We start from the raw sequence: 19,382 nt of genomic DNA, 5'->3' as shown, positions 1-19,382 counted from the left end.
GCGGATCCAGGTGGGGGGATGTGGGCCCGTGCCCCCCCCCCCAACCACCCTCGTCAGTCAAGCCGAAAAATAAAAAGAGGGAGAAAAATGTTAGTTAAAGAGAGGAAAGAAGAAAAAAAGGAGTGTACCCATGAGTTCAGTGGCGATCAATTATTTACCACTTATTTACACCAGCCATGGTGGGCTGAGATGGGCGTAGCGGCGTGAACTTCATTTCCCCCACCCCACCCCACGTCAGAAATTCTGGATCCGCTCCTGCTTTACTCAGTTGTATGAAAAAAAGTGTCTCTAGGGGATTCGAACCAACCTTTCGCTATCAATAGGCAGATACAAAATGAAACTACTGCTTGAGTTTACATAATAGAAAAATACATTTTTATGTTTCAGCTCTATTTTGTCAACACACCCAATGGTTTCACTTTGTATCTGCTTATATTTATCTGAGTAACAAGTGTAGCCGCGTTAGTCTGCTTTAGAACAATATAAGAAATGACAACAGCACTTTTAAGACTAACTTGTATGAAAAAAACCAGCACTCTTAAGACCAACTTGTATACACATTTTATACAAGCTAGTCTTAAATGTGCTGTTTGTTGTTGGCGTGCAAAGTGTACTGTATTGTTACCCACGATGAGAACACACATGCGGAAAGTACACGTGTGATTGACACAATGAAATTTGATTCCTATCTAGTCATTTAGACAGACAAGCTTGTCATCTCGTATCATAATAACATATTGCAAATTTGTCGCTAAATTGCATCGAATTTAGCTAAATACAAGAGTGGAAATCGGTTGTTCACCCCTTATCAATTATTATAAATGATTTGATGAGTCAGACGGTGGCGACGGATGTCGGTTGTCGATAGGGTCACCGACATCTCAATCTCACCTATTATAGCACCATCCACGTGATATCCCACCCACATGACAATAACTTCATACAGAAAAAAATGAACGAAAAAGAATTGTTAAAATACCTCACTTCTTTACTTTCAATAGCAGATGATTAATCTTTTTTATATTTCTTCTTTGGAAACATCGAAGACGGACTGTGTGATGTCTTGTTGTTGTTGAGTGTAATTGACTACAAAGAAAAATGTATTCTATTGTGGCATGTTTTTTGATAGGTATATTACCATTACAGTTATAAATTATATTGTTTATATAATAATAAAATAATGTTTAATAATAATAATAACAATAACAATAATTATATAAAATAATAATAATAACAATAACAATAATTATATAAAATAATAATAATAATAACAATAATTATAAAAAATAATAATAATAACAATAACAATAATTATATAAAATAATAATAATAACAATAACAATAATAATATAAAATAATAATAATAACAATAACAATAATTATATAAAATAATAATAATAACAATAATTGTATAAAATAATAATAATAATAATATAAAATAATATGGAATTTGCTAATATAAAATCACTGTTATTTATTGCATCGTGTATCGAGAAAAAATAATATATATCTTTGCAGCAAATAGCAAAGATATATTATGTCTATCATCTCATACATCACTGATGGTGGGTTTCTACAATATACGAAGATAATAATATCATGATTATTTTTGTTATTACTATTATTAAATTTCTCTCATTCTGTAGGCCTAATTTGTCAATTCCCCATGATGCCTTCAATCAAAGAAACTACTGATTAACGGAAATATAAATATATCTAAAGATTGCGGTTGAAGACAAACTACCGCCTAAATGCGAATCTAAGAGAATCGTAGGGGACTACTCCATGTTGCTAAGTGGTGTAAAGTACATAATTTGTAAAAACATGTGTTCCTATATCAATTTACAGAAATATATATTTATGGAAGAGTATATTATGTCATTATGATAAGTTATAATAAACAACTACATTTATTGATATGATCTTCAGGAATGTGAATATAATATGTGAACAAATAGGAAAATGTAAGGCAGTGGCATACTAAAGTGGCATCGCAAACCTGTCTGGTTTAATAATAGTCGCAAGTGTTCGCAATGTTAACATCTGTCCAGGTGTGTCAGCGGTAAACATCAGAGATCTTGTGTCTGCGCACCAGAGGCTCTCTGTACGCACACAATCTTTACTGTTTGAGGCACAGTCGGCATAAATTAAAGCGCCCTTGATTTCGTCAGCAAACAAATTCCAATGTCGTTCACAATTTTACAAGATTAATTTTAACAAAATATTTACTTTAGGAAATAAGATATATAAACGACTCTCGTAATGTAGCCACAAAACATTTTTAAAAAGTACAGTTCGGACCACCTATGTCCAATCCTAGCAGGATCGGATCACCTATGTCCAATCCTAGCAGGATCGGATCACCTATGTCCAATCCTAGCAGGCTTTTAATCAAATGGGAACGAAAAGTAGGTGATGAATGATAGTCTGTACTGTGCCCAAGTAAGACCCTTCCAATATTTTCCCATTGAAATTCGAATTTAATAGACACTTAAAATCCGAACTCATGATACTCCAGCTACTGTTATATCAAAACCCAATTTTTGTATTCGAACTCAAGACACTCCGACTATTAATGTTCCCATTAAGAATACTCAAGGCACTATTGTTACAATTAAGGATCGAACTCAAGACACTCCCATCGAACTCATACACTCCGACTATTGTTCCACTGACAATCGAACTCAATGCCCTCTAACTGATTTCCCATTAGGATCTATATCCAGCAATAGGCCTATACATAATTTTCATTAGCTGTTGGCAGAGTGGAAAACAACAATTCCACTGATAATAAATAATATGATATAATTATTTATTATGATTATTAACTGATATTAACGTTACATAGCATAACTGGAAAAAACATGGAATGAATGAAGGAAGTTTGATAAGATTAATACTATTAACTTTTCACTTGTCACATAAAAACTCAATGCATTACTTCATAACCGAATTTCGAAGCTTAACCCAAATAAATTCCATGAGGTACAAGGTGGAGTGTTACATGGCTTAATTTACGGTAATAATGATAATATAAAAGAAAAGATTAATAATACTATCAATAATAATAACAACAATTAACACTACAATGCAATAAAAAATTACATTTACAATAACAATAATTACGTTAATAATAGAGCTTTCTAAATACATAGGCCTAATGATGCGAAAGTATCAGGCCTACACTCTAATAATCAAATCAAATTCTAACCAAGGAAAATAAAAGAAAAACAGTTGGTTTAGTAGGTGAAGTCCTAATTCACAAAAATAATACTCAATAGGTGTTCATTTTCATGAGATAAAAGGACATAGGCATAACTTGAGATAAGAAATTTATATCAATAGATAACATAAAATAACACGCAAACTTCCATCATATTTAATATTATATGGACAATCATTTAGGCCTAATTGATAATTATCTGCCGATTCTAAAATGATAGTAATGTAAATACAGTACTGCATTTGATGATATACCGTAATTAATGTCGAAATATTGAATCCCAACACGATGGCGTGTATTTCAATACTTGGAGTACTTTCTTATCTGAGATTAATAGTGGACCTTATAGTCACTTGCTAACCACAGATCCATGTTGCTTTACCTTAAACCTAACTATGGAGAGGAAATATATAAACCAGGTATTTTTACTGGGATTAAGCATCACCATAAAAAGTTTAATGTTTCTTATATTGGCTCTTCGAGAATAAACGTATCAAACGACAGACCCATTATTAGGTCTGGTGCCAATCGAAGCGACAGGAGGCATGTAGTTCAAATTAACCTATGTACGCCTACCTATATCATACAGACAACGTAAGTTCAACTAATCACCTGTCACTTCACACGTTGTAGCGCATTCAGTCAGTTTATAACAGTCAGCATATTTTTGAAAGGTTGTCGGATGACAGGTTAAATTATTAATTTGTAATAACTTTTCTTTATAATTTTAAAAGACAATTGCCATTCTGCTTCATCCTATAATGTTAGCTTATACAGGGAAAAAAATCTATTTTTTTTAACAATACTCGGAAGTGATTAAAACAATCGCATTGTCCCGTATTTATTATTTTACGAGACACACTTGCGAAAAGTACACTTCAAGATAAACCACAGTTTTGTAAACCTGTTTTAAAACTGCTGAATGTGGTCAGAATTGAACGTGTCGATATAAAATGGCGATTTGAAGTATCCGGTTGTAGGTGGAGTACGTGTGTTTGTGTCTGGTAAATATTTTATGCTTTGTCCATATATATCAGGGCGTTTGTAAAATGATAATTTAATAATAGTAACATTGATAATAATATTGATGATGATGATAATATTAATGATGTTGTAATAGGCCTATATAAAGATATTTTTATCGAATAAAAAACGTATTTAATGATGACGTCCTCCAACAATTTGTTTTGGCACCCCGCCCTCAAACGCATAGGCCTTATTCTTATGTATGCCTCATCGTCGTTTACTCTTCATTCGAACCATGAAACATCTTTTTTAGAACCTTCGCTTCCCAATTATTTGGTGTGTGGTTTTAGGCTAGCTTAAATCTAATCTGTCATTCCCTGTATTATTTCTGACGTCAGTCTTGTCTGGTGCTTCATAAATGCTGGTTTTAAAGTCTTTTTCGGTCATTTCAAAAATAACTTTATGCACTGAAGCCATACTTAGGGACTACTTCACCAATAACGGCGTTGACACAACGAAAACCAATTTTAATCTTATGGCTCAAACTTACAAGGCGAGTAGATTGGCCTAGCGGTTAAGGCAGCAGCGCCTCCAAAATATTGGCGGCTGATCCGAGCGACAAGCTCGCCTATGGCCCAGTGTACAACATTAGCTCATGTACACTAAAGAACCAAGTTTTGAAACGAGTAAGGGGTTCTGGTTGAGTAGCTGACACCAGTTTACCGGGTAGTTCAAAGAAAAGAAGAAAGTACTGTACGAACTACATTAAACTTAGGCCTACGATGAGTGTAGTCACATCTATTTATTTTCTCTTTTTGAGTTCCACAACTAAACACACAACATCAATACAATCAATGAAAATGTGCTACTTGCAAAGAAAAGACAAAAAGAAAAGCAAAACAGGACCTGCTAAAACCAACAAGAGCGACCGCTCTCCGGGTCCGTGAGTTCCTCCACGCTTAAATACGGTACAGGCGCAAGTTATTATTGGGTCTTTTTGAAGAGCTAATTTAATAAGATAGACATTTTTAAATAATTAGAATCTTTATTTGTAAAAAAAAAATATTATTTAGAATGTTTATTTGTAAAAAATTAAAATATCTTAAAATGGGAAAAAAAATTAAATTTCTTAAAATTGGAAAAATAAATGAATACCATGGACGCGATTCGAACTCACAGCCTCAAGTTCTTTAGAACACATCCTTAACCGACCACACCATCAATGCGACGTGCCCTATTAGTGGTAATGGCAGTAACAGTCCTTGCTGAAAACCCTGTTTTGTTTTGTAGGTGTAGGGAAACCCTGGGGTCTAACTTAAAAAAGGGCGATGAACGCTTGTTGGTACAAAGTTTCCTGCACGTCCGTTGAAAACTGGCGATGGTGGACGCTTTTAAAGTTCTGTAACAAGAACAGCAGTGAGAAACATGTGTAGGCCAAAACTAATCAACTCATTTTTATGTACATTTTTTAACCAACTAGGTTTCATTTTTTTACGAATCTTCGGCAATATGACCCCAAGTTATTGAGTGCAATGACTACTACAACGAAACTGGTACAGTGACGAATCAAAAAATGTCGAATTCATTAACAGTGGTGTAGATGCTGATGAACGAATGAGAGACAAGCAGTTAAGTGTGGAACTTAAGAACGTGGTGACTGACTGAATGACGAACCGATCGAACGACCAGTCGGCTGTTGTTCTGTCGATCGATTAATAAAGTGAAATTTGTATAGCCACATACACTTTTTTTTAAGACCAAGTAAAATGTTTCCCAAGCTTGGTGTTCTTATTTTTTGGCCGCTTTCAGGCTCAAAATGTTTTTATTTTGTTCTTATTTTTACATACTTTTCAAACATAGAAAATCAATTCAATTTTTTATAAGAACACATTTCATAAGAACACTGAGACTGAAATTGCTTAAATATTAAAAACAAAATAAGAACAAATTGAGGCTGAGATAAAATGTCAAATGAGATTTTTATTTAAAAAAAAAAAAAACTAGAAAAACCGAAAACTAAAAAATATATCTGTACCTTATGTGCAGTAGGTGCGACTATGTAGTACCCTCTATAACACAGTGCAGTAGGTGTACGGTACCTCCTGTCATTTGGGACAATTTTTACCGGGCCGTTTCTACCGGGCTTTTTTTCATGGGGACTTTTTCCAGGGGTTTTTTTTTTTCTCAGGGGCAATTTTTTTCCAGGGGCCACTTTTACCTACATTTCAGTACAGTGGTACTGCTGTATACAATAATAATTTTCTATGTTTGAAAAGCGTGTGTGATAATATTGATGGTGTTGTAATATACATGCTGTTGTAATATATAAAGATGTTTTTTTATCCAATAAAAAACGTATTAAATAATTAAGTGCTTTAACAATTGGGAATCTTGTCTCCCTACCCCAAATGCATATACTTATTCTTATTTATGCCTACAGTGTCGATTACTTTTCATTCAAAAATAAAGTCTTTTCTAGAACCTTCGCTTCCCAATGATTAAGTGTGTGGTTTTAACTAATCTAATCTTTATTCCTTCTATAGGCTCAGTGTACAACATTTGCTAGTATGCACTATAAAGAACCGAGTATTCGAAACGAGTAATGGGTTCTGGTTGAGTAGCTGACACCAGTTTACCGGGTAGCTCAGAAAGTGACTATAGAGAAGAAGGAAGTTACCGTACGAAATACATTACATTTACGATGAGTGTGTCACAAATCTATTTACCTTTTTCTCTTTTTAAGTTCCACAACCAAACATATTCATGAATACAATCAACAAAAATTTTCCCCTCGTCGGGGAGGGCTTCCCCACACCCTCCGTCGGGGAGAAAAAGCACAATTCGTCGGGGAGAAATCAAAAATTATATGTATTTTCTACATAGTATTAGTAGACTCTAAAATCAATTAAATAAGCCTTTGAAACCCATAAATTGTCAAACTTTTCGGGAGCTTTGCCCCCCCCCCCCTGGACCACTTTCGAAACCTTTTAATCGAAGAAGTCTGATCCCTCGTCGGGGGGGGGGGGGAGTCTCCCCCCACCCACCCCCGTTGGGGACCTCGGGGCCCCTTCCTGGTAAATCATGACGCCACCCCTACCTGATAACGTGTTTAAGAAAGCATGAAATTTTCAATAAAGTAAATTATTGTTGAAGCTTAATAATATTATGAACTTTTTGTGTAATTGTGTAGGTTTTGGTCAAAGGAAACAAAACGAAATGAATTTTGCAATGCTATTTTGGGAGGTGTACGGTATATACGATGATGTTTATCAAATGACGCCTTATGATACCGAACATCCTCATCACCAGCGTCGTCGTCGTCATCATCATCATCATCATTTTTAGTATTATTGATAATATTATTATTATCATTATCATTATTATTATTATTATTATTATTATTATTATTATTATTATTATTTTCATCATCATCATTATTAACATTATCCTCATTATCATTATCATTATTATATTATCATTATCATTATTATTGTTATTATTATTAAAATTTGCATCACGCATATGGGAAGGTTAATGTCACTGAAATATCTGCATATAACTAATATTCATTCAAATAGGCCTAGGCCTAGAGCATTCAATAGAGATTTCTACAAATACAAGATGTATGTTATGAATTTAAATTTTCTAATAATTATTTTGTCATAAGCTTACACACTTAATTTACTATTATATAATCTGTAATAATTGACATTTAATTTCTAATTTACATAGATAAAAATGATTTATAAAAAATATCAAATATACCATTAATGATCTAGAACTGATAATGATACCGATACTGATACAAATAAAAAATGCAATTGTCTCTATCAACAATAAATAGTTCGCAGAAAAACTAATTCGTAAACAGTTGACGACGGCCCTATATTCAAACCTCGAATATTACCAACACTATTGGCATTTAGTCGGTCTACAGTATTTAATTACTCAGGCAACTATGGTACTGTGATAGATATATTCAGCATTATTTTTAATAGATGGTATGGTTATCATCAAATGAACTTCTGAATAATCATAATATCATCAACATGGGGAAAGTCGAAATTGAAAATGAAATAGACAGAGAATGGAAGTAAAAAAGCCCTGGGCTCTAATAAATTGTCAATATCAATTTGTATTATATATTGCTAGATTATGCAGCTACTCATGTTATGACTTTATGATGTCTAACCTGAAATAAAATAGTTATACCAAACAAAATAGGAAGTTAATGTCTCGCCACTTAGCCCACTTTTAAAAAGTTGTCATGCACGTGTGTACTAGATAACCATTTTAAAACCAATATTTACCCTCGACCCCTTGGCCTCAAAAGTAGTAAGCTAAGTGATTCACTACTGTGATTCACCTGATATACCAGCCGGTATCACAGTGACGTTTCACCAATTGACCTTCTTGTATGTGACGTGTATCCGGCTCTTTTTTTGGAAGCAGTCTCACTTTTATCGCCGCCCTCATTTGTCGCGACGAAATTGTAGAAATCAAAATAACCGCACCCGGTAGCTATCGAGCCCGGATGGATCGACGTAACCACGTGGGTTTGACCCTCAGTGACTATATATAGAGCATGGTTATGGAGACTGGTATTCAAACGTCCACGGGCAACAAGAGAGGAGATAGAAAGTAAGACATTTTAAAACGAAGAGTTCCACCATTGAAAATAGCAAGTAAGTTGGAACACCTCGTGTTAAGGAGGTTAAATACCTTAATGCTATTTTTAATGTTAAATGGCTTGTTTATAAATTATAATTGTGACTAATTATTTGTATCATTTATTTTGTTAGTATAGAGGCCTATATTTTAATTAATTAAATTAATGTTTGTAGATTTGTTAATTTGAAATGTGGAAACGTCAATTGAAAACTTCTTTTTCCATTTGAACTTTTTTCAAAAGTAAAAATCCGTAAAAACTACAATAGCACCAGTGGGCATAATATGTACCGTATTTGTTCTCGTTAGGTTCATTACTTTGATTAATGCATTCTTAAGCAGATAATTAAAGATAATTGCAAATTTTAAAAAAAAGTTAATTAACGGTGTATAAACTTTGTTCATGCTTTAATAACTATATGTTATCTGGATTACTGACTATTATTTATTTTTCTAACAGTTTGTAAAGTGAAAATGAATAGCTTACGTTTGGTGTTGATGGCTTTAGTGGTTGCATGTGTCAGTGCAAAGCATTATCGAGGTGGAACCTTCAGTTGGGAGCCAGCTGAAGACGGCAAAGTAAGAATATTTAATTAATAATTATTATAGAAAATGATGAATTTTCAAAACAATATTCAAAAATCTTTTGTCTCCGTCCAGATTGGCATGATACGTTTTTGTCAAAAATGCTGTTTAGGCCCTTTTATATTTTTGTATAATTAATGTTTACAAAGTGTAATATCATTTGATTAATCATTGGACTAATTAATTTGAATTATTAAATAGAAGCTACTGCCTAAACTTGAATTGAATTGCTAGATTTCGCTTAAGTACATACTGAGTGTATACCTAACTTTTTCCGTCGCCAACATTCTAATTTGATACTGATTAACAATATCATTACTGCAAAACGAATTAGAGTTTATCTCTACCATATCAATATAGGCCTAACATATAATTAGATGATACTGAATGTGCGTAAGCAAATTGACTCGTCTATGTATGGATACGTAGGCCTAATTAGGCCGGAATGACCAACCTGTGTAAATCAATGTATAACTACAAAATAATTATATACAATTTTGTCCCTTAAATATTTTTTTCTATTAATCTTTTTAATTAACCTTGTAATAGTTTTGAGTAAGCTAGGAACTCAATAAGAACAAAAATCTTTATTGCTATGCATATGCTCTTGAAGAAATAATAGGCAATGCCTTTTTCAATGTCACAAAACAAAACATACTTCAGAAAAGTAAATACAATTTACCTGCTATCTTATTCAGGAAGTACTTACAGTCTCTTTAGACATTTCCTTCAATCGAATGCTACAAAAGAATAGCCTCAGTGAAGTATTATTGATAACGTATGGCTATAGGCAAATAAGTGCCTAAGGTAGTAACGTAGATGCAAAAATGTTTACCTTGCACATACTGAAGGTGTTGGGATGATATATGCATAGGCACAATATACTACAATATAATCCACATTTTCTCCATAAATTACTTTGTAATAACTTCTAAAGGCCAACTCAGCGTCGGCCGACGCAGCCGGACCCGATTTATCGTCGGGGACAGTCTTGAGCCGTCGTGAGAAATATTAAACACGTTTAATATTCTACTACGCGACTGCCCCCGACGCACATCATCGCGTCTGCGTTCAACTCACACAGACCCGACGCGACAACAAATCGCGTCGGGCTGCGTCGGCCGACGCTGTCTGAGTTGGCCTTAAGGTTCAAATTGATTTTGAAGCATTATATATTATTGTTAATACGGTTTACTTCAACCCAGGTTGACATTCATTGGAGAGTATCATGGATGCGAATTTACGAGGGAGGTAATAGATTTATGTGTTCAGATGAGAAGCTGACTATAATAGGAGAAGGGCGATTGCTATGTATGGAGTGTGATCAGCATGATATCTACGGGAAAGAATTGAACCTAAACTGCACAAGTTGGGACGAGTTGGAGAATTGGAGTACAGGAGTCGGCACGTTTAAGTATACACCAGAGCCTGGAATGCGCCAATTCACACTTTCGTGAGTTTCAAACGATTTTTTGTTCTAAGTTTGGTAAGGGGCAGCATGAGTAACGTTAACCCATTGAGAGTCGGCTGCCCCAAAAATTTAAATTGATAAACATTAAGATACAATATAGTATAAATAAGCCTATCCTGTCTAAAGTTCAAACTGTTTTGTTATACTATATAATTATATATCACTTAACAATAATAAAAGAGAATAATGACATTTTTAAAAATCAATTACAAGAATTTACAATACATTTACAAATTATGATAAAACTAATGTCTATGAATTTAGATATTGTTTCTAAAATCGTTCAAATACATTCATTGTCTCTCTTGAAAACGTGGACATGAATATTGCTGTTATTGTTAGGCCTTTATTACTATTATAATAATTAATTATTTTATTACTATTATTATAATTAATTATATTATAACCTTTTATGATTTTTAGGGATTAATCGGAGAACCAATTAAGGCTTATGTGATCCTTTATCCTTTTTTACATTGTTCCCCTATATGATTGCTTAATTTCGGTCCATTCTTTCTTCTATTTTATGACTTCATATTAATTTAAGGATAATTCGTCAATATTCTGTTATTGTTTTGTAAATTTTTGATTTGACACGTCTTTGGAAAAAGAAAAAAAATAGTACATGAATGGTGTTAACGTTTACAAGAATGTATAATCATCTGTCGTTTTTTAAACAGATATCAAGAGTCAGAGACACCGAATAAATTCACTTACAACAGCCAGTGGATGCAGGAGTTGAAGAATTACGGTGGTGCCGGGAATGCTTGGAGAATGGTCACCACGGTTGACTTGGACATCCCCAACAACTCTCCTAGAACGACTCATCCAGCAATGATCACTCTGATGAAGGAATGTGGGGACGTGTCCATTCAAATTCCAGGTAAACATATATATCGAGTATTACCACACTAATCAGTCAATTAGTATATTACTAATCAATCAATCGTATGTTTGATGTAGAAAGTCCTAAAGCTTTGGCGATTTTTTTTTAACCCAGTTAAGTTTTAGGATTTTATTCAATCCGTAACCAACAGAGATTGAAACCTCCACTAACAGTTTGAGCGGGTGTTTTACCCCTACTTTGAGAGTAAGCGAACAATCACTTAATTTACCGTTGGAACTCGAGTTCCAGTTACGTATTGGTCAGTCGGTAGATGATAAACTACAAAATTGTTTCTATGTAAACACTACTTAATATGCCTACTTATTATGGAAAGGGGGATTACAAATTTAAAAGATAACAAACTGGAACTTAAACTAACTTAACAACTACTCATGTGAGAGTATAAGAAATAGTAGGCCTACCGGTATGATATGGTACACGGTTGACTATAAGAAATGGAGTGCATTTTAGGTTACTACGGTAACCTATACTCGGAACTGCATTATTTTAATCTAAAGGGAAATTAAAATATATATATATATATATTGATTCAAATAATATATGCAAAGGCTTAATATACACACACAAAAAATACACACAACTACTACACCTGTACATATACTGTACAAAAAGATTTTTCACTATGACATTCTCAAATTGATTACTGGCCAATTTAAAGCCACATGTAAAGGACAAACCCCCTGCATCTGTTTTCATATAAAGCAATCCATTCATATATTTATATTTGTCTCATATTGAGATTTAGTTTGTGTAAAGCATCGTGTGTGTATGTTTGTCTTGTGTAAGGGATTGTCACCTACAAGTAGGACAGTGATATATATTCGCTATTGGCAATCCTTGGCACATGTGTTGTGTGCCTAAAGAAAGAATAATAATAATAATAATAATTTGTAAAATACACCTAATTCCATGTTTATGTTTTTATGTAGTGGCCGACCCTGATGATGACGATGTAAGGTGCCGATGGACAAACAAAGATAACGAGTGTCCTAAACAAGCTTGTAATTCCAATGGTGGTGGATGCTCTAACCATCGCATGTGTGGAGATCCCTTTCCAGGAGCCACAGTCGATGAAAATGAATGCCGTTATTCCTTCCCTGTGTCCCAAATGGAACCGGGATGGTATGCTGTACCAATCACTCTTGAAGATCACCGACGAGGTGTTACTGGGCGTTTGGAAAGTGGCGCTCTTAGCAAGATCCCTCTTCAGTTTCTCATTAAGGTCGAATCAAAGGGTACGATTTTCTTTTATGCTGATTGGGTATAGTCTTATGTATAATACATACACATCGAAGTGCTACTATCGGTTTGCATTATACATTAATTTAGTACAGTGTAGGCTTCATTGCATACAAATATCGGTATATCCTATTCCTCAGTTTCATTAGACATGCCAAATTTGTATATAGGTCTATTGGAAACATATCTACAATTTTTATCATTATATATAGGTGAATGCAGGAATATTAACTTCGGCGATTATAAACGATGCCACGTTATCACACCTGGTCAAGACTGGAGCTATGAGCTGAAGGCTTACAGCAGTCATGAGTAAGTTAAACAAGCATATGACTACTATATTTAAGTTGTTAATGCTGTATTCGTCTACTGCTAAATACAATACAATAGTAATGGCCTTTTCTTTATATTTCAGTGTTAAAATTATGGTTATTGAGCGACCAAACCTAGATTTCAATATGACTCCATTGGAGAAGAAGGGCAATCATTCTAGCAGGGTTGTATCTTGGACACCAAAAGAATCAGACCTCGGAAAACACTTTGTACTCTTCCATGCTGTTGACAATGACGGGTAAGCGTTGAGAGAAAACTCCAATAAAATGAAAAATACGGTAGACATAACTGTTGACGGATAGGCATTTATAAACCAATGACGTGTAGCCATAAACACTGACGGACAAGCATGGGCTAAACATGAAGGCATTCTAAACATTCTGACAGGTGGTCGGCATAAACAATAACTGTATGAGTAATTTTGGCCAGTATATCACAAAAAAAAATGACGTATATACATGAACAAAAATGGGTAGGCATGAAAACGAATTGCTGCAATTTTTTGTAAAACCAGTGTTATAATATTGTTACAAATAATTATATTATAATTTGGTGGGATTGGTATTTTTCCGCCCCTATAATTTGTTGATCCTCTCTACCGTCGGATGCAGATTGACGGTAGAACGGTAGGGGGAGTAATTCAACTTTAACGCAGGGGTAAGAAAAATAGAAATGAAAAACAAATCTCAAATGTTATAATTTGTTTTATCAAACTTGATCTTTTTTACAGGTATTACAGCAGTTATGAAACTCTTACTATCTTGGTTAAACGTGAGTGTCTTAATTACTATAATAAATTACTACCAAACTTACCAGCAATTAATATAATGATAAATAACAATAATTTAAAACGTGTTTAAATAATAAATATTAATAAATTTTGAATTTTTATTGAAACCAATTTTTAGTTTTGAATCGAGAATAAAAATGTTCATGTATACTTGTTTTTCAGAAATGTATGTATACTTGTATTCGTCGTACTCAACTTGAAATGTAAAGTTTTATCATAACTATATTTTCTTCTTATTTAGCCCAAGCGATTGAAGTAGAAGAACCTACACCACCAAAACTGTTGCCTATGGACTCCTATCCTGCTCCACTCACTGAAGTCACCCCAGATATGAAAAAGTGGAAAATCAAATTTGACAAAGCAGTAAGTTCGTTGTAAATTATTATAATATATATATATATATATATAAATATATATATATATATATGTCCTTTACACTGTATTTACCTTTATTTAATGGTTTATATATATATATATATATTTATTTATTTATTTATTTATTTATATTATAGGGCCTAATAATATAATACAATGTATAGAGGTTTACCATTACATCGTAAGCAATCTTCTACAACATCCACTTTCAAAGCTAACATCAAAACATTATGTTTAAAGGAAACATAACTTTCAGTCTAAAGCGCATTTGATTTGAACATTGTTCTTTAATTTGCGCTATATAAATTCTCAATTATTATTATTATTATTATTATTATTATTATTATTATTATTATTATTATTATTATTATTATTATTAAATACTATAAGCAACCTGAAAGTATTAGGAATTAGGTTAAATTAATATCAACCTTTTAAAACTAATAACGTTGCAGATCATGAAGCAGAATATAATTCGATTTAGTGATATCAACTAACTTTTATTATACTTTCCGCATCAGGAAACTTGTATTTCAACAAAAATTAAATAAAGTTTTCTTACAAAACTCATTTAAACCATCTACTAATTTGTTGCGTAATTTCAATGAGGTTTAATTGATATTATCCTATAGGTCGTAAGGCCAAATAAGCCAACGTTTATATCTATCATGGACACGATGGGAAACGTAGCAGCTAAATACGATGTATCCGACAAGCAACAAGTCAAAATAACAAAGAACAAACCTGACATTATGGCCATCGATAACCCATATAGTAAACTAAAACCAGGTACTGCTTACGTGCTGAGTGTGGACCAGGGAACGGCTGGACAAAAATGTGTAGACGCCTGTGGGTACGACTGTGGATTTAAGCCTAGTGATTTCTTGTCATGGCTTATAACAACTCGTAAGTGTTTTATTTTTTGCTCATTTTCAAATTCAATACAGGGGTTTCTAATTCTGTTTTTATAAATATACCATAGCGTATTTAATGATTATTTGCAGGGGCGGATTTAGGGGGGTGGGAGCGGCCCCCACCACCTTATGGGAGGTAATAAAAAAAAGGGGGTAAAAAAATAAAGAAAGAGAAAAAAATGATAGCCCAGAGCGCCTCAGATGTTATTTTCGGCCGTCTAGAACACAAAAAGTTCGCGGGGGCATGTTGTCTTGATCGGCCCAAATTTCGACCCAAAATAACTATACATTCCCTATAAAGCATTTACAAAAAAATAACAGAACAGATAGTAATTCAAAATTATTATTCTTTTCTCCAAATAATTTTTTTTAAACTATCTCAATTATATATTATAGCTCCCACACCTGAACCATCCGTGGAGTGTGGTCCATCTAGTCTGACCGTGTACATACCACGTGATTACGTAGAGGGCGTCGGACCTAATAAGCTTAGATTCATCGATGCTTGGGACAGGAACTGTTACGCAAAATCATATAATTCCACTCACTACATAATGAAAACAGGTTTCGAAGAATGTGGTACCTTTTCTAAGGTGAGTAGACCCATGCTCTGTGGTACATTGTTTCCTGCTATTTGGTAGGCCTATTTGTCATTTACGTTCGATATTGTTTGCGAAGCTACAGATGTCAAAATAAATAAAAGCCATTTAGTGTTTTAATCGAGTACAGCATATGTTTTAAAGTCACTACCTGTCTGATAAGGCCCAATAAAAAATCATTAGTTTATCACCCTATCAAAGAATAAAAACTGATGAAGGAGGGAGGTTTTGTTTTTTTTTTGTTTTTTTGGTTTTTTTTTTGCTAACCCCGCCCCCATTTTACCAATGTTCGCATAAGTAAATCAATGGTAAATGATAAATTTATAAAAAGTCATAAAAATGGAATCAAATTTATATTTAATTGTACCAGTTTTTTATTTTACCAGTAAACATAGTTGCAAGAAATCCTGATGTTTCAAGTGAAAAAAGATGGGAAAACGACTTTTTGAGATAAATATATATGTTGATTGAAAAAACAAAAAAAAAACAAAAACAAAAACAAAAACAAAAATTTTCCCAAAAGTGATGAGGGAGGGGGTGATAAACTAATAATTTTTTTATGGAGCCTAAGGAGAGTGAACACGCCTCATGCTGTTCTCATGCACTTAAAATGCTATTGTTTCTTTTACCTGCAGGAACCAACTCCTGGGCGACTAATTTTCACAAACATTGTTCGCGACGTACCTAAAGCAATTGCAAAAGGACTCCCAGTCACCAGAACTCATCGCATGGTCAAAATCAATGTTACGTGCGAAGTCGAGGGTTTAAGTTACTACGATGTTAGCTTCACGCCATCAGACGCTATGGAAGCGTTTACTGTCCGTGGAATATCTAGGCTCAACACTTTGTTGAAACTGTATGAGGACGATACATATAGCCGTGAATATAGAAAAGAGGATTTACCAGCATCCGTTGAACTAAAGGAAAGGATGTTCTTCGGTCTCGAAGCGGTAAACAAAGCCAAAGATCTTCAGATAGTCAGTTGCACGGCAACTCAGAGACAAAAGCCAGGATGTAAACCTGAGCAGTATACGTTTATCAAAGATGGGTAAGCACATTCAAATTGTTATATACACCAAAATTCCTTAACATTGTGTAGAACTCCAATAAAATATTCGACCACTGGAACAAAAACAAATGTATGCCTTTAGAGTTTTATATTGATAAATTCTTCTGTTTTGTTTGTTTGTTTGTTTTGTTTTTTTTTTTTTTTTTNNTTTTTTTTTTTTTTTTTTTTTTTTTATGGTGGATGATTGTTTTCATCTTGACTCACTAAAAACACTAAAATAACGTTTGACTATTATTTATAATAGATGTCCCGTCGACAGCACCGTTCGATTTGAGCAGGCATACTCAAGATATGAGAAGAGGTTTTCGGTAGAAGCATTTAGCTTTCTGTTTTACGGATCTACAGAAGAGGTAAGCAGTATATAATATTGATAACAGTGACACCAACAAATTGTAAATACAAAGCCTATCTCTAATTGACTTGCTAGAAATAGAAATAGCGCCCTCAGAAATGACATCGATTAGAATGCAAATTATCACTGTATATTTCACGACGACGTCTATCTGCTATTAAGTACTACTGATATCGTTTTACATTGTAATTATCATTGTAATTATGCATAAATTTACTCTAAATTGTTTGGCGGTAATGCTAACATACATTGTGAAGAGTTTAGCAGTGATACCATAAAAATAATCAAGAACACCAGAGGTAAACACAAGAGATTCGGACATTTACTACATAATAATATTGGTGTTCCTGTTGATTTATTATATTAACTTTTCTTCATATAATATGCCTACTTGAAATTACTAAAAATTCCCAGAGATTTTCTTTATGCTTAGGATTTTTGTCGCTCCAGTTGTCATTATGGTTTATTGCAATAATTCTAAAATTTTAAAAAGTGAGTGAAATTAGCCATATATATAATATATTGCATAAAATTTAGCGTTTTCTTTTTAGTTTTTTTTTTATTTTTCATCTTCCAGGTTTTAGTGAAATGTAAAACCGCCATCTGTAAGCCCGGTGACTTGAGTTCCCTCTGCACACAGTTGTCATGGAAATCATGTCCATCAGATACCATCCTCATACCAGGTGAAGCAGATGTGATGGCTGATGTTATGCTACCTGTCAGTGGATAAAATCTTGTGACAATGTATTTCATTAACATCCGAAAATTATTTCCATCAAAAAGTCATACATGAAACAATCACCTTATAAGTGTTTTATCTGTGATCGTACATGGTGTAATGAATTCCCTATAGTATTAACATGGTTAACGTATGTTTCATTAAGAGTGTAAAATTTAGCAATTGAGTGTTATTCAAAATTATGAAATGTAGTATTTATTATATCGATTATTCTTAATAATTTCGTCTTAAATGTTTTGTGATAATTTTTTTTTTTTTTTTTTTTTTGTGTGATAATATCTATAATTTATACTGCGAACAGCAAACAACTTGAATGGCCATGCGTAGTACCAGGCAAACTATTAATGAAAATGCGATCAATATTCATGTTTAACACCTAATGTTATTTATTGTTAACTTCATGTATATTGACACAAATGTTGGCTCTTTGTTATCTTATACGATAATGTATAATACTTTATTCACTTTTTTTCCCCTTGAGGGCTATAAAATGTCAATAATGAGCCTTAAATGATCTGTTACCTATTCATAAGTAAGTGTAGACAGATATAGGCCTAGTACTTGGTTCGTATTGAGAATCTGTTCGAATTCGGTCAAAATTAATGTTTAATAATCAATTTTGAAATTATTTAGAAAGGTGCAATTTGTAAAATGTTTATATAAATATGTATATTCCTCTTCAAAAATCTTCTGGAGAACATATATAAAATCTTTAGAATAATAAACCGTATTTCAAATTTAAATGTCGATATTTTACTGCGTCTATGTACCGTAGCATTTTCATTTTACTTTATTCAGCTTTAGGCACTAAAGCCAATGATATGCCAAATAGTGAACTTAATCACTCTTCAAAGTGGCCATCCCGTCACAAGACATATAGTCTAGTAGGAACGGGGGGGTTCCCATGTACCCCAAGATATATTTTTTTAACTAACATTTATGTAATCCTAAAAGTATGTGATGAACGAATTTTGATGTTCCCATCGAAAAAAATTGTCCCATGGGGTCGTTTGGCGCCATTTTGGCGGCCATCTTGGATCTTGAATGAAAATCAACTATTTGCATAATTTATTAACTGAAAATCATATAGATCAAATTGACCTCTAAATGTATTATAGTAAGCAGTGTTTAAGTTCTTAATACAAAATATTG

At 33.3% G+C, this 19,382-nt stretch overlaps 1 protein-coding gene across 1 annotated transcript; it reads left to right on the top strand.

Moving 5' to 3' along the window:
- The first annotated feature begins 8,735 nt into the window (after positions 1-8,735).
- On the top strand, positions 8,736-19,303 carry LOC117106814. The gene is made up of 14 exons (XM_033248277.1): positions 8,736-8,874; positions 9,318-9,436; positions 10,648-10,895; positions 11,594-11,796; positions 12,750-13,055; positions 13,272-13,371; positions 13,475-13,630; positions 14,123-14,163; positions 14,424-14,545; positions 15,190-15,463; positions 15,868-16,064; positions 16,706-17,118; positions 17,384-17,489; positions 18,069-19,303. The coding sequence occupies exons 2-14, from the start codon at positions 9,332-9,334 to the stop codon at positions 18,219-18,221; spliced, it is 2,424 nt and encodes an 807-aa protein (XP_033104168.1). The 5' UTR covers positions 8,736-8,874; positions 9,318-9,331; the 3' UTR covers positions 18,222-19,303.
- The last annotated feature ends 79 nt before the right edge of the window (positions 19,304-19,382 follow it).

This window comes from Anneissia japonica, unplaced genomic scaffold, assembly GCF_011630105.1.
Source record: "Anneissia japonica isolate Jap-2015-1 unplaced genomic scaffold, ASM1163010v1 scaffold2471_len1564793_cov202, whole genome shotgun sequence".
Lineage (NCBI taxonomy): Eukaryota > Metazoa > Echinodermata > Crinoidea > Comatulida > Comatulidae > Anneissia > Anneissia japonica.
The sequence above is the reverse complement of the archived record's forward strand: the minus strand, read 5'-3'. Positions and strand labels throughout refer to the sequence as shown.